A 13,606-nucleotide genomic window follows, 5' to 3' on the forward strand; every position below is an offset into this window, starting at 1 on the left:
CTAACAAGATAGTCAGGCATCCTTTGAAGCTTTGAAGGTAGGCAGTGACTTCTCTCTAGCTATGAAAGTCCTACATGGCATCTTCTTCCAGTGGAAAGCTGTCTCATCTGCATTGAAAACCTGTTGGTTAGTGTAGCCACCTTCATTAATCATCTTAACTAGATCTTCTGGGTAACTTGCTGCAGCACTTGCTGCTTTACCTTGCACTCTGATGTTATGGAGATGGTTTCTTTACTTGAACCTCACAAACCAAACTCCGCTAGTTTCAAACTTCTGTACTGCAGCTTCCTCACCTCTCTCAGCCTTCATAAAATTGAGGAGAGTTAGGGCCTTGCCTTGGATCAGGCTTTTGGTATTAAGGGAATGTTTGATCTTCTATCCAGACCACTAACACTTTCTCCATATTAGAAGTAAGGCTGTTTCACTTTCTTATCATTTGTGTGTTCACTGATGTAGCACTTTTTATTTCCTTCAAGAACTTTTCCTTTGCATTCACAGCTTAGCTAGGTTTGATGTGGTTTTCAGCCTGTCTCAGCTTTCGATGGGTCTTCCTCACTAAGTTTATAATTTCTAGCTTCTTATTTATTTATTTATTTATTTATTTTTTTTTTTAACGTTTTATTTATTTTTGAGACAGAGAGAGACAGAGCATGAACGGGGGAGGGGCAGAGAGAGAGGGAGACACAGAATCGGAAGCAGGCTCCAGGCTCCAAGCCATCAGCCCAGAGCCCGACGCGGGGCTCGAACTCACGGACCGCGAGATCATGACCTGAGCTGAAGTCGGCCACTCAACCGACTGAGCCATCCAGGCGCCCCTCTAGCTTCTTATTTATTTAAAATGACATGTGACTCTTCCTTTCACCAGAACATTTAGAAGCTATTGTAGGGTTATTAACTGGCCAAATTTCAACATTGTTTTGTCTCAGAGAATAAACAGGAAGGCCCAAGGAGAGGGAGAGAGACAGGGGAACAGCCAGTTGGTGAAACAGCCAGAACACACACCTTTCAGTTTGCCACCCTAGAGGGGCATGGTTCATGGTGTCCCCAAACAATGTCAACAGTAACATCAAAAATCACTGATCACAGATCACCATAACATATATAGTAATAATGGAAAAGTTTGAAATATTGCAAGAATTACCAAAATGTGACACAGAGACAAGAAGCGAGCAAATGCTGTTGGAAAAATGGTGCCCATAAACTTCTTCAATATAGCATTGCCACAAACCTTCAGTTTGTAAAAAAACGCACTAAAGCAAAGTGCCAATATAATGAGGTACATCTGTATACTTCCACCTCCATACAAGCATTTCACCCAGAAATATGATAAGATCCTCTCTGTCACCAACTGGGAGGGTACTATGGTACGGTGGGTAATGGTTTAAGCTTTGGAGCTGGATTGCCTGGATTCAGCTGTGCCACTTAGCAGTGCAACTTTGGGTGAGTCCACTTCTCTGAGACTCAGTTCTTTCATATATAAAATGGGGGAAATAATACCAATTGGAATTGACATGAGGATTAAATGTGTTGATTGACTTGGAGCATTTTGATTGGTCCTTCATGCATGAGGGCTACAATTAACACTAATCAATTAATATTAATCACTGCTCTTAATATTATCATTAATATTACTTAATAATAAACAGTGTAAAAACAATGAATTTAGATTTGGGGTCTCATCTCTCAGGAAGCCAAATGAGGAAGTGAAAATTACAGATTTTTTAAGAAGCATTCTAACAGAGGATCTTATTATTTTAGTAAAAAATATGAATATACACAAATGATACAATGTTTCAAATACTGGTTTGAAATCTAGAGGAAAACAATGATTTTTAAAAGAAACAGAAAGCGTAATAGATACCTTGTAAGTTGTCACAAAATTGGCATGTGTTCCAGCAAAAATGTGCTTGACTTGAACATCCACAAGTCCTAAAAGAAAGTCATAAATCCATGTTTATTGTTTTTAGAAGTAAAAAATAAATCTTTTGTTATAAACCTAAAACTACTTTGAAAAAATAGCCTTAAAAAAAAACCTGATATATTACCAAGCTAAATTTACTTATTTATTGGCAATTAGTATTCTTCTAAATGAATTTTAACAAGCACCATAAACAATTTATTTTGATCAGCCTACATGTTGCATACACACTTAGCTTAAAATTTAATTTTTCATGCACTTGCTTAATGAAACCAAGGTGATGTGCTTTAGATGTACTTTTTTTAAGATTTTATTTTTTAAAGTAATCTCTACACCAAAGGTGGGGCCTGAACTCACAACACCGAGATCAAGAGTCACATGCTCCTCTGAGCCAACCCGGCACCCCTAGAAGAGGTTTGATTAAATATATATAAAAGTATATCTTTCTGATAATTCATCAACTTGGGATCTTTTTTGTATTACCTTAATCTTCAGAAAAAAATTACTAAATACTCCAAGAATCATTACATAAGAAAAACTGCATATTGTCTTAATTAAAAGTAACAGTACTAAAAGAACCAGAGGTCTATGTACTCCTGTGAAAGGAAGATAAATAATATTTCTCCTCCAGTGGCATCAATTAAAACAAAATCATGACTTAGTGGAACCACTTTTACTCTCAGCAGAAATCAGGCAGGTAACGTCAGTGTTCTCTGTCAGAGGCTCCGGATGATTTGAGCAGCTTTTGCAACTTGGTCCGCGACCAAAAGATACCACCTGGCCTGTGGTGTAGACATACGCAAGGGTATGGTAACTGCAAGAGAGAGAATATAATGAAGACCAAGGTACTCACTTTTTGAGGAAGATGATGTCTCCTAACACAAAATAACAGGTTTATCTACTAAGTACTCAGATACCTTATTATAATGTTAGGGTGAGAGGGTACCAAATGATGTGGTTAAACAAATGGTAGGTGAATATTAACTTTTTTTTTTTTTTTGCATAGTAACGCATTTATTTTTTTTAACATATGAAATTTATTGTCAAATTGGTTTCCATACAACACCCGGTGCTCATCCCAAAAGGTGCCCTCCTCAATACCCATCAGCCACCCTCCCCTCCCTCCCACCCCCCATCAACCCTCAGTTTGTTCTCAGTTTTTAACAGTCTCTTATGCTTTGGCTGTCTCCCACTCTAACCTCTTTTTTCTTTTTTTCCTTCCCCTCCCCCATGGTTTCTGTTAAGTTTCTCAGCATCCACATAAGAGTGAAAACGTATGGTATCTGTCCTTCTCTGTATGGCTTATTTCACTTAACATCACACTCTGCAGTTCCATCCACGTTGCTACAAAGGGCCATATTTCATTCTTTCTCATTGCCACTCAGTACTCCATTGTGTATATAAACCACAATTTCTTTATGCATTCATCAGTTGATGGGCATTTAGGCTCTTTCCATAATTTGGCTATTGTTGAGAGTGCTGCTATAAACATAGGGGTACAAGTGCCCCTATGCATCAGTACTCCTGTATCCCTTGGGTAAATTCCTAGCAGTGCTACTGCTGGGTCATAGGGTAGGTATATTTTTAACTTTTTGAGGAACCTTCCCACACTGTTTTCCAGAGCGGCTGCACCAGTTTGCATTCCCACCAACAGTGCAAGAGGGTTCCTGTTTCTCCACATCCTCGCCAGCATCTGTAGTCTCCTGATTTGTTCATTTTGGCCACTCTGACTGGCGTGAGGTGATACCTGAGTGTGGTTTTGATTTGTATTTCCCTGATGAGGAGCGACATTGAGCATCTTTTCATGTGCCTGTTGACCATCTGGATGTCTTCTTTAGAGAAGTGTCTATTCATGTTTTCTGCCCATTTCTTCACTGGATTATTTGTTTTTTGGGTGTGGAGTTTGGTGAGCTCTTTATAAATTTTGGACACTAGCCCTTTCCGATATGTCATTTGCAAATATCTTTTCCCATTCCTTTGGTTGCCTTTTAGTTTTGTTGGTTGTTTCCTTTGCTGTGCAGAAGCTTTTTATCTTCATGAGGTCCCAATAGTTCATTTTGCTTTTAATTCCCTTGCCTTTGGGGATGTGTCGAGTAAGATATTGCTACGGCTGAGGTCAGAGAGGTCTTTTCCTGCTTTCTCCTCTAGGGTTTTGATGGTTTCCTGTCTCACATTCAGGTCCTTTATCCATTTTGAGTTTATTTTTGTGAATGGTGTAAGAAAGTGGTCTAGTTTCATTCTTCTGCATGCTGCTGTCCAGTTCTCCCAGCACCCTTTGTTAAAGAGACTGTCTTTTTTCCATTGGATATTCTTTCCTGCTTTGTCAAAGATGAGTTGGCCATACGTTTGTGGGTCTAGTTCTGGGGTTTCTATTGTATTCCATTGGTCTATGTGTCTGTTTTTGTGCCAATACCATGCTGTCTTGATGATTACAGCTTTGTAGTAGAGGCTAAAGTCTGGGATTGTGATGCCTCCTGCTTTGGTCTTCTTCAAAATTACTTTGGCTATTCGGGACCTTTTGTGGTTCCATATGAATTTTAGGATTGCTTGTTCTAGCTTTGAGAAGAATGCTGGTGCAATTTTGATTGGGATTGCATTGAATGTGTAGATAGCTTTGGGTAGTATTTACATTTTAACAATATTTATTCTTCCAATCCATGAGCACGGAATGTTTTTTCATTTCCTTATATCTTCTTCAATTTCCTTCATAAGCTTTCTATAGTTTTCAGCATACAGATCTTGTACATCTTTGGTTAGATTTATTCCTAGGTATTTTATGCTTCTTGGTGCAATTGTGAATGGGATCAGTTTCTTTATTTGTCTTTCTGTTGCTTCATTATTAGTGTATAAGAATGCAACTGATTTCTGTACATTGATTTTGTATCCTGCAACTTTGCTGAATTCATGTATCAGTTCTGGCAGACTTTTGGTGGAGTCTATCAGATTTTCCATGTATAATATCACGTCATCTGCAAAAAGTGAAAGCTTGACTTCATCTTTGCCAATTTTGATGCCTTTCATTTCCTTTTGTTGTATGATTGCTGATGCTAGAACTTCCAACACTATGTTAAACAACAGCAGTGAGAGTGGACATCCCTGTCGTGTTCCTGATCTCAGGGAAAAAGCTCTCAGTTCTTCCTCATTGAGGATGATGTTAGCTGTGGGCTTTTCATAAATGGCTTTTATGATCTTTAAGTATGTTCCTTCTATCCCGACTTTCTCAAGGGTTTTTATTAAGAAAGGTTGCTGAATTTTGTCAAATGCCTTTCTGCATCGATTGACAGGATCATATAGTTCTTATCTTTTCTTTTATTAATGTGATGTATCACGTTGATTGATTTGCAGATGTTGAACCAGCCCTGCATCCCAGGAATGAATCCCACTTGATCATGGGAATAATTTTTTTAATAACCTGTTGAATTCGATTTGCTAGTATCTTATTGAGAATTTTTGCATCCATATTCATCATGGATATTGGCCTGTAGTTCTCTTTTTTTACTGGGTCTCTGTCTGGTTTAGGAATCAAAGTAATACTGGCTTCATAGAATGAGTCTGGAAGTTTTCCTTCCCTTTCTATTTTTTGGAATAGCTTGAGAAGGATAGGTATTATCTCTGCTTTAAACATCTGGTAGAATTCCCCAGGGAAGCCATCTGGTCCTGGACTCTTATTTGTCGGGAGATTTTTGATAACTGATTCAATTTCTTCGCTGGTTATGGGTCTGTTCAAGCTTTCTATTTCCTCCTGTTTGAGTTTTGAAAGTGTGGGTGTTTAGGAATTTGTCCATTTCTTCCAAGTTGTCCAATTTGTTGACATATAATTTTTCATAGTATTCCCTGATAATTGTTTGTATTTCTGAGGGATTGGTTGTAATTCCATTTTCATTCATGATTTTATCTATTTGGGTCATCTCCCTTTTCTTTTTGAGAAGCCTGGCTAGAGGTTTATCAATTTTGTTTATTTTTTCAAAAAACCAACTCTTGGTTTCATTGATCTGCTCTATAGTTTTTTTAGATTCTATATTGTTTATTTCTGCTCTGATCTTTATTATTTCCCTTCTTCTGCTGGGTTTGGGGGTGTCTTTGCTGCTCTGCTTCTATTTCCTTTAGGTGTGCTGTTAGATTTTGTATTTGGGATTTTTCTTGTTTCTTGAGATAGACCTGGACTGCAATGTATTTTCCTCTCAGGACTGCCTTCGTTGCATCCCAAAGCATTTGGATTGTTGTATTTTCATTTTCGTTTGTTTCCATATATTTTTTAATTTCTTCTCTAATTGCCTGGTTGACCCATTCATTCTTTGGTAGGGTGTTCTTTAACCTCCATGCTTTTGGAGGTTTTCCAGACTTTTTCCTGTGGTTGATTTCAAGCTTCATAGCATTGTGGTCCGAAAGTATGCATGGTATGATCTCAATTCTTGTATACTTATGAAGGGCTGTTTTGTGACCCAGTATGTGATCTATCTTGGAGAATGTTCCATGTGCACTCGAGAAGAAAGTATATTCTGTTGCTTTGGGATGCAGAGTTCTAAATATATCTGTCAAGTCCATCTGATCCAATGTATTATTCAGGGCCTTTGTTTCTTTATTGACCATGTGTCTAGATGATCTATCCATTGTTGTAAGTGGGGTATTAAAGTCCCCTGCAGTTACCACATTCTTGTCAATAAGGTTGCTTTTGTTTGTAATTGTTTTATATATTTGGGAGCTCCCGTATTCGATGCACAGACATTTATAATTGTTAGTTCTTCTTGATGGATAGACCCTGCAATTATTATATAATGCCCTTCTTTATCTCTTGTTACAGCCTTTAATTTAAAGTCTAGTTTGTCTGATATAAGTATGGCTACTCCAGCTTTCTTTTGACTTCGAATAGCATGATAAATAGTTCTCCATCCCCTCACTTTCAATCTGAAGGTGTCCTCAGGTCTAAAATGAGTCTCTTGTAGACAGCAAATAGATGGGTCTTGTTTTTTTTATCCATTCTGATACCTATGTCTTTTGGTTGGTGCATTTAGTCCATTTACATTCAGTGTTATTATAGAAAGATATGGGTTTGAGTCATTGTGATGTCTGTAGGTTTCATGCTTGTAGTGATGTCTCTGGTACTTTGTCTCACAGGATCCCCCTTAGGATCTCTTGTAGGGCTGGTTTAGTGGTGACGAATTCCTTCAGTTTTTGTTTGTTTGGGAAGACGTTTATCTCTCCTTCTATTCTAAATGACAGATTTGCTGGGTAGAGGATTCTCGGCTGCATATTTTTTCTGTTCATCACATTGAAGATTTCCTGCCATTCCTTTCTGGCCTGCCAAGTTTCAGTAGAGAGATCCATCACTAGTCTTATTGATCTCCCTTTATATGTTAGAGCACGTTTAAACCTAGCTGCTTTCAGAATTTTCTTTTTATCCTTGTATTTTGCCAGTTTCACTATGATATGTCATGCAGAAGATCAATTCAAGTTATGTCTGAAGGGAGTTCTCTGTGCCTCTTGGATTTCAATGCCTTTTTCCTTCCCCAGATCCGGGAAGTTCTCAGCTATTATTTCTTCAAGTACACCTTCAGCACCTTTCCCTCTCTCTTCCTCCTCTGGAATACCAATTATGCATGGATTATTTCTCTTTAGTGCATCACTTAGTTCTCTAATTTTCCCCTCATACTCCTGGATTTTTTTTATCTCTCTTCTTCTCAGCTTCCTCTTTTTCCATAATTTTATCTTCTAGTTCACCTATTCTCTCATCTGCCTCTTCAATCCGAGCTGTGGTCATCTCCATTTTATTTTGCAGCTCATTAATAGCATTTTTTAGCTCCTCCTGGCTGTTCCTTAATCCCTTGATTTCTGTAGCAATAGATTCTCTGCTGTCTTTTATACTGTTTTCAAGCCCAGCGATTAATTTTATGACTATTATTCTAAATTCACTTACTGTTATATTGTTTAAGTCATTTTTGATCAGTTCGTTAGCTGTCATTATTTCCTGGACGTTTTTTTGAGGGGAATTCTTCCGTTTCATCATCTTGGATAGTACCTGGAGTGGTGGGGAACTGCAGGGCACTTCCCCTGTGCTGTCTGGAATAACTTGCTTTGGTGGGCAGGGCCGCTGTCAGACCTGATGTCTGCCCCCAGCCCACCGCTGGGACCACAGACTGGTGTGTACCTTCTCTTCCCCTCTCCTAGGGGCAGGATTCACTGTGGGGTGGCATGGCCCATCTGGGCTACTTGCACACTGCCAGGCTTGTGGTGCTGGGGATCTGACATATTAGCTGGGTTGGATCGGCAAGGTGCACAGGGGCGGGAGGGGCAGGCTCAGCTCTCTTTTCCTTCGGAGATCCGCTTCGGGAGGGGCCCTGTGGCACCGGGAGGGAGTCAGACCCGCCGCCGGAGGGATGGGTCCAATGGATCCGCAGAAGCACAGCGTTGGGTGTTTGCGCGGTGCAAGCAAGTTCCCTGATAAGAACTGGTTCCCTTTGTGGTTTTGGCTGGGGGATGGGCAACGGAGATGGCGCTGGTGAGCACCTTTGTTCCCCGCCAAGCTGCGCTCTGTTGTCCGGGGCTCAACAACTCTCCTTCCCGTTGTCCTCCAGCCCTCCCGCTCACCGAGAAGATCTGTTAACTTATAACCCTCCAGATGTTAAGAGTCGCTTGCTGTCAGAACACACTCCAGCCGACCCCTCTGCTTTTGCCAGCCAGACTCAGGGCCTCTGCTTGGCAGATGGGCTGCGCCTCTGCCCCAGCTCCCTCCCGCCTGCCTGTCTGGGTTGTGCGCACGGCCTCTCTGCCCTTCCTACCCTCTTCCATAGGCCTCTTGTCTATGCTTGGCTCCAGAGAATCCATTCTGCTAGTCTTCTGGTGATTTTCTGGGTTATTTAGGCAGGTGTGGGTGGAATCTGATCAGCAGGACGTGGTGAGCCCAGTGTCCTCCTACGCTGCCATCTTCCCAGAAGCCCTCCCCGAATATTAACTTTTTAGTAACCTTAAAGATAGAATATTATTGATAAGTCTTTACTATGGTTTCTGTCATTTGTGTTTTATTTTTTTATTTTTATTATTTTTTAAGGTTTATTTTTGAGAGAGAGAGAGCCTTGTTGGTGCATGCACACCAGCGGGGGAGGGACAGAGAGAGAGAGGACAGAGAATCTGAAGCAGGCACCTTGCTGACAGCTGAGAGTCCAAGAGCCTGATGCAGGGCTGGAACTCACAAACTGTGAGATCTTGACCTGAGCCACCCAGATGCCCCTATCATTTGTTTTATTATTTTTTTAAATGTTTATTTACTTTTAAGAGAGAGAGAAAGATAGAGTGTGAGTTGAGGAGGGGGAGATCGAGAGGGAGACACAGAATCCAAAGCAGGCTCCAGGCCCTGAGCTGTCAAGCACAGAGCTTGATGTGGGGGTTGAACACATGGACCGAGAGATCATGACCTGAGCCAGTCAGATGCTTAACTGAGCCACCCAGGTTCTCCTTCATTTGTGTTTTAAATGTAAGCTTTGTAGGGCTCCTGGGTGGCTCAGTCGGTTGAGCCTCCAACTTCAGCTCAGGCCATGATCTCTTGGTCTGTGAGTACAAACAAGCCCGCATCGGGCTCTGTGCTGACAGATCAGAGCCTGGAACCTGCTTCGGATTCTGTGTCTCCCTCTCTCTCTCTGCCCCTCCCCTGCTCATGCTCTGTCTCTCTGTCTCAAAAATAAATAAAAACGTTAAAAAAATTTTTTTTTAAATAAATGTAAGCTTTGTTATTTATAAATTGGGTAGATAATATTCAGTGTCCTCATAATTAGGTTATGCAAAACTCTGAATGCATATGTAAATATGTATTATCTTCTATTTGTGTGAGAATACTTTAATTTTGCTTTATCAACTCAAGTAGGCAAGTACCACTGTTTTTATTTTAAACCCTCTTGCCAACCTTCAGCACCTAATAAGGTGGTCTATACACAGTAGACTTCCAATAAATTCTTATTAAATAAATGAAATGTCTGGAATAAAGAAGAAAAAATAGAAAACTTAAACTATATTTAAAAGAAGTAAATTTTCAGAAAGGAAAATGATCTAGAAAAATAGTAGTTACATATTTTGTGTTTTAAGTTTTGAAACATTGCTGAGGAGTCATTTCTAAATCATAAAATATAACACATTCTACTCACACTAAAAACAAACAAACAAAAAACTAGCCTATTACCTTCCGCAGTCTATCTGTGAAACTAGGCCTTCAATTCCTTCCATGAGTTGTGGACCTGTCTTCTCAGCAGTGGGGCTGTGTCCCAGCTGTCCACAGCTATTGTCTCCAAATGTGAACACTTTCCCATTCTGTTTAAAAAAGAAGGAATAGAAGGAATCAAACTAATTTCATATTTAAAAAAGTAACTAGAAACTTAAAAATAAGTATCATCAGAGAATTATATGAGAGTACTATATGAAGGGTCTTATATTTATTATTTCTAAGAGTGTATGTAAGTTAACTCATTAAACATGAAAAACCGTTGGCTTTCATTGTAGAATCAATGGATGGCTCAAGAATAACACATTTAAATAGAGGGTTGCTTTATTTATTTGAACATTTCTCTGAAAATAATCTTTTCTCAAAAGATGATTTTTTTAAAGTGTACTTATTTTTTTTAGTAATCTCTACACCCAACCTTGGGGTCGAACTCACAACCCCACTATCAAGAGTTGTATGCTCTTCTGACTGAGCCAGCCAGGGGCCCCTCAAAAAATGATTTTTTTTTTAAAGTTTTGTTTATTTATTTTGAGAAAGAGAGAGAGAGAGAAAATGAGTGTGAGTCGGGGATGGGCAGAGAGACAGATGGGGAGAGAGAGAATCCCAAGCAGGCTCCGTGCTATCAGCGTGGAGCCTGACGCAGGGCTCTATCCCACAAACTAAGAGATGGGGACCTGAGCTGAAACCAAGAGTCTGGAGGCTCAACCAACTGAGCCACACAGGTGCAACCAAAGATGACTCTTGATTAAAACAACTCTAGCTTTCTCCTGTCCACTAAGAATAATATAATCCAAACACGCTTTTAAACAAATAATACCGGGGCACCTGGGTGGCTCAGTTGGTTAAGCGTCTGACTTCGGCTCAGGTCGTGATCCCATGGTTTGTGAGTTAGAGCCCCACATCGGGCTCTCTGCTGTCAGCACAGAGCCTGCTTTGGATCCTCTGTCCCCGTCTCTCTCTGCTCCTCCCTCGCTCACGCTCTCCCTCTCTCTCAAAAATAAACATTAAAAAAGTTAAAACAGGGAGCCTGGGTGGCTCAGTTGGTTGAGCGTCCGACTTTGGCTCAGGCCATGATCTCGCGGTCTGTGGGTTCGAGCCCTGCATTGGGCTCTGTGTTGACAGCTCAGAGCCTGGAGCCTGTTTCAGATTCTGTGTCTCCCTCTTTCTCTGACCCTCCCCTGTTCATGCTCTCTCTCTCTCTCTGTCTCAAAAATAAATAAATGTTAAAAAAAAATTTTTTTTAAAGTTAAAACAAGTAATACAAATTATTTTAGGTATTTAGTTTTTAAATAATCATTTCAACCACACAAATAGTTTTCAAGTCTATTCCTTATGGCTATGGAGAGAATCCACCCCCTTGGAATATACTATTTGGCCAGTATAACAAGAGGAAGCAAACATTTACAAAGCAGGCTTATAATTTTGCCAAGCAAGAAATGGAACAAAGTAGGTTCTAGTCTATAATTTGGGTTATTGAAATCTGTAAAAATTACTTCATCTCTTCTATAATAATTTTCACCTGTAGAACTACATTATGAATGAATCATTGCTAAAAGGATTCTCTCCTATATTAATCTAACTCAGCGGGTATCTAAAAATATTTCCTAAAGCTGAAGTTAGCTTTTGTTAGAGGATCTTGAAACTTTCATGGTTTATATTTGGCTAATTTCTCCTCTTTAGATATTTGTACATTGAATGGATATAGTTGAGATACTGATACGCATATGGCTTTTAACAACAGCCAATACCTATACCTTGTGGTAACATTTCTCATTTGCCAAAAATAGCAAAACATTTTAGATTACCTGGGTAAGCACTGCAGTGTGCTCATGACCACAGCTGATATAAACCACACCGAGAGTTTTCAGCGCACTAACTGAACGAGGCTTGTAGCTTTGCACTGTTGAAAGAAAGTACAATGTCTAGAGTATAAGAAACAGCCTCAGAATCATGAGTTTTTACATCTTTTAATAGTTTTATCATCTTGTAATTAGTTAACATAATTTTTAAAATGAACACTCAGAAGTATTATAAAATAGAGGGAAAGCCCTGCTTTGGAAAAGAAAGAAAAGCAGTCCTTTAGCATTTATTTCTGGAAAATTTGATCTTCTATAACACCTAACACTATTCTCCTACAAAGCTAAGTTTTAAGACCTTTATTCCCAGTAATATTGCCATTATATTATATTCATTTCTGTCACATGGTAGGTGTTCTGCAAATATGCAATAATAATTGAGAAAATAAGACTTATTTCATGTTGGCAGAGTTAAATGAAACGAGATGTAAGTACTGGTACTTAACAGGCACCAAATATGTTAGCTGAATGTAAAGAACTGAACAGAGGAGGAAAGGGTTCATGGGGAAGACTTCACAGTGAGTTTAAGGGTTGCCAGGAACTGGTTTTTCTCCAGCTAGCATCTTTTAATCCAGTGGTTCTCAAACTTGACTGCACATTGGAATAACCTGTGGAATCTTTAACAATGACCAATGCCTGGTTTCCATCCCCAGACATTCTGATTTACTTGGTATAGGGTCTAACTTGGGCACTTGCAACTTGTTTGGAGGGGGTGGGCACTGGGATTTTTCAATGCTCTTGCAGTAGAAAAAATAAGGGGCTTCGGAAGATGTCCGTGTCCTTTCCCCAGAGGCTGTGAATATGTTAGGTTACACTGCAAAGAGGAGTTAAGGAAGCAGATGGAATTAAAGTTGCTAAACTGTTGACCTTAAAATAGGGAGGTTAGCCTGGATTATCTGTGTGGGCCCAATGTAATTACAAATTCCTCCTTTGACTGAGGAAGAGGGAGGTAGGAGAGTCACTGTCAGAGTGACTTGAGGAAGACTTAACCAGCCATTGCTGGCTTTGAAGAAGGGGGCTATGAGTCAAGGAATGTAAATGGACTCTAGAGGGGGAAAAAGGCAAGAAAATAATGCAAGGTCCATCCCCACCCCACACCTGGTTGTCCCAAAGCTGCTGACACTTTTTTTTAGCCCACTGAGACCTGCATAAGACTTCTGACTACCAGAACTATAAGATAAGAAATCTATGTTGTTTCAAGCCACAAGTTTCTGGTAATATATTATAGTGGCAATCAAAAATTAAGATGGCACCCCAGGTGATTCTAATATATTCCAGAGCCTGGGAATCACTGCTCTAATCATTGAGAGTACCCTTTGCAGAGCTGGTCTTCCAACTGGAAAGAAAGAATGATTTACTGCAAGAACAAGATTATCTTGTTACCTGGAACATTACTCCCGAAGAAGGCCAGCTGCCCTGCATTGTTGCTTCCCCAGCCAAATGAAGTCCCAGAGAGAGACAGGGCAAAGCTGTGGGCCCCGCCTGCAGCCACCTGAGCCAGGGGGATGCCATCCAGGGACCTCACCCTCTGTGGGCTGGCTTGGGAGGGGAGCTCTTTCCCCAGGCCCAGCTGCCCATGGCTGTTACTTCCCCATGAAAACACTTGGCCATCTACAAAAATAAAGA

The 13,606-nt window shown here is 40.1% G+C and overlaps 1 protein-coding gene across 3 annotated transcripts in view; it reads right to left on the bottom strand.

Annotated features, from left to right (window-relative positions):
- Nucleotides 1-13,606, bottom strand: part of HERC6 (HECT and RLD domain containing E3 ubiquitin protein ligase family member 6) — a 62,360-nt gene that overhangs the window by 40,308 nt on the left and 8,446 nt on the right. For 2 of the 3 annotated variants that reach the window (XM_042984205.1, XM_042984204.1), the window contains exons 4-8: nucleotides 13,364-13,591; nucleotides 11,930-12,024; nucleotides 10,086-10,213; nucleotides 2,590-2,732; nucleotides 1,862-1,929 (exon numbers count right to left, since the gene is read on the bottom strand). In XM_042984205.1, the coding sequence (XP_042840139.1) occupies nucleotides 1,862-1,929; nucleotides 2,590-2,732; nucleotides 10,086-10,213; nucleotides 11,930-12,024; nucleotides 13,364-13,591 (662 nt within the window). The remainder of the gene's footprint in view (nucleotides 1-1,861; nucleotides 1,930-2,589; nucleotides 2,733-10,085; nucleotides 10,214-11,929; nucleotides 12,025-13,363; nucleotides 13,592-13,606) is intronic. The other variant, XM_007074813.3, reaches the window with a different exon arrangement.

Source organism: Panthera tigris, chromosome B1 (genome assembly GCF_018350195.1).
Source record: "Panthera tigris isolate Pti1 chromosome B1, P.tigris_Pti1_mat1.1, whole genome shotgun sequence".
NCBI classification, from domain to species: domain Eukaryota; kingdom Metazoa; phylum Chordata; class Mammalia; order Carnivora; family Felidae; genus Panthera; species Panthera tigris.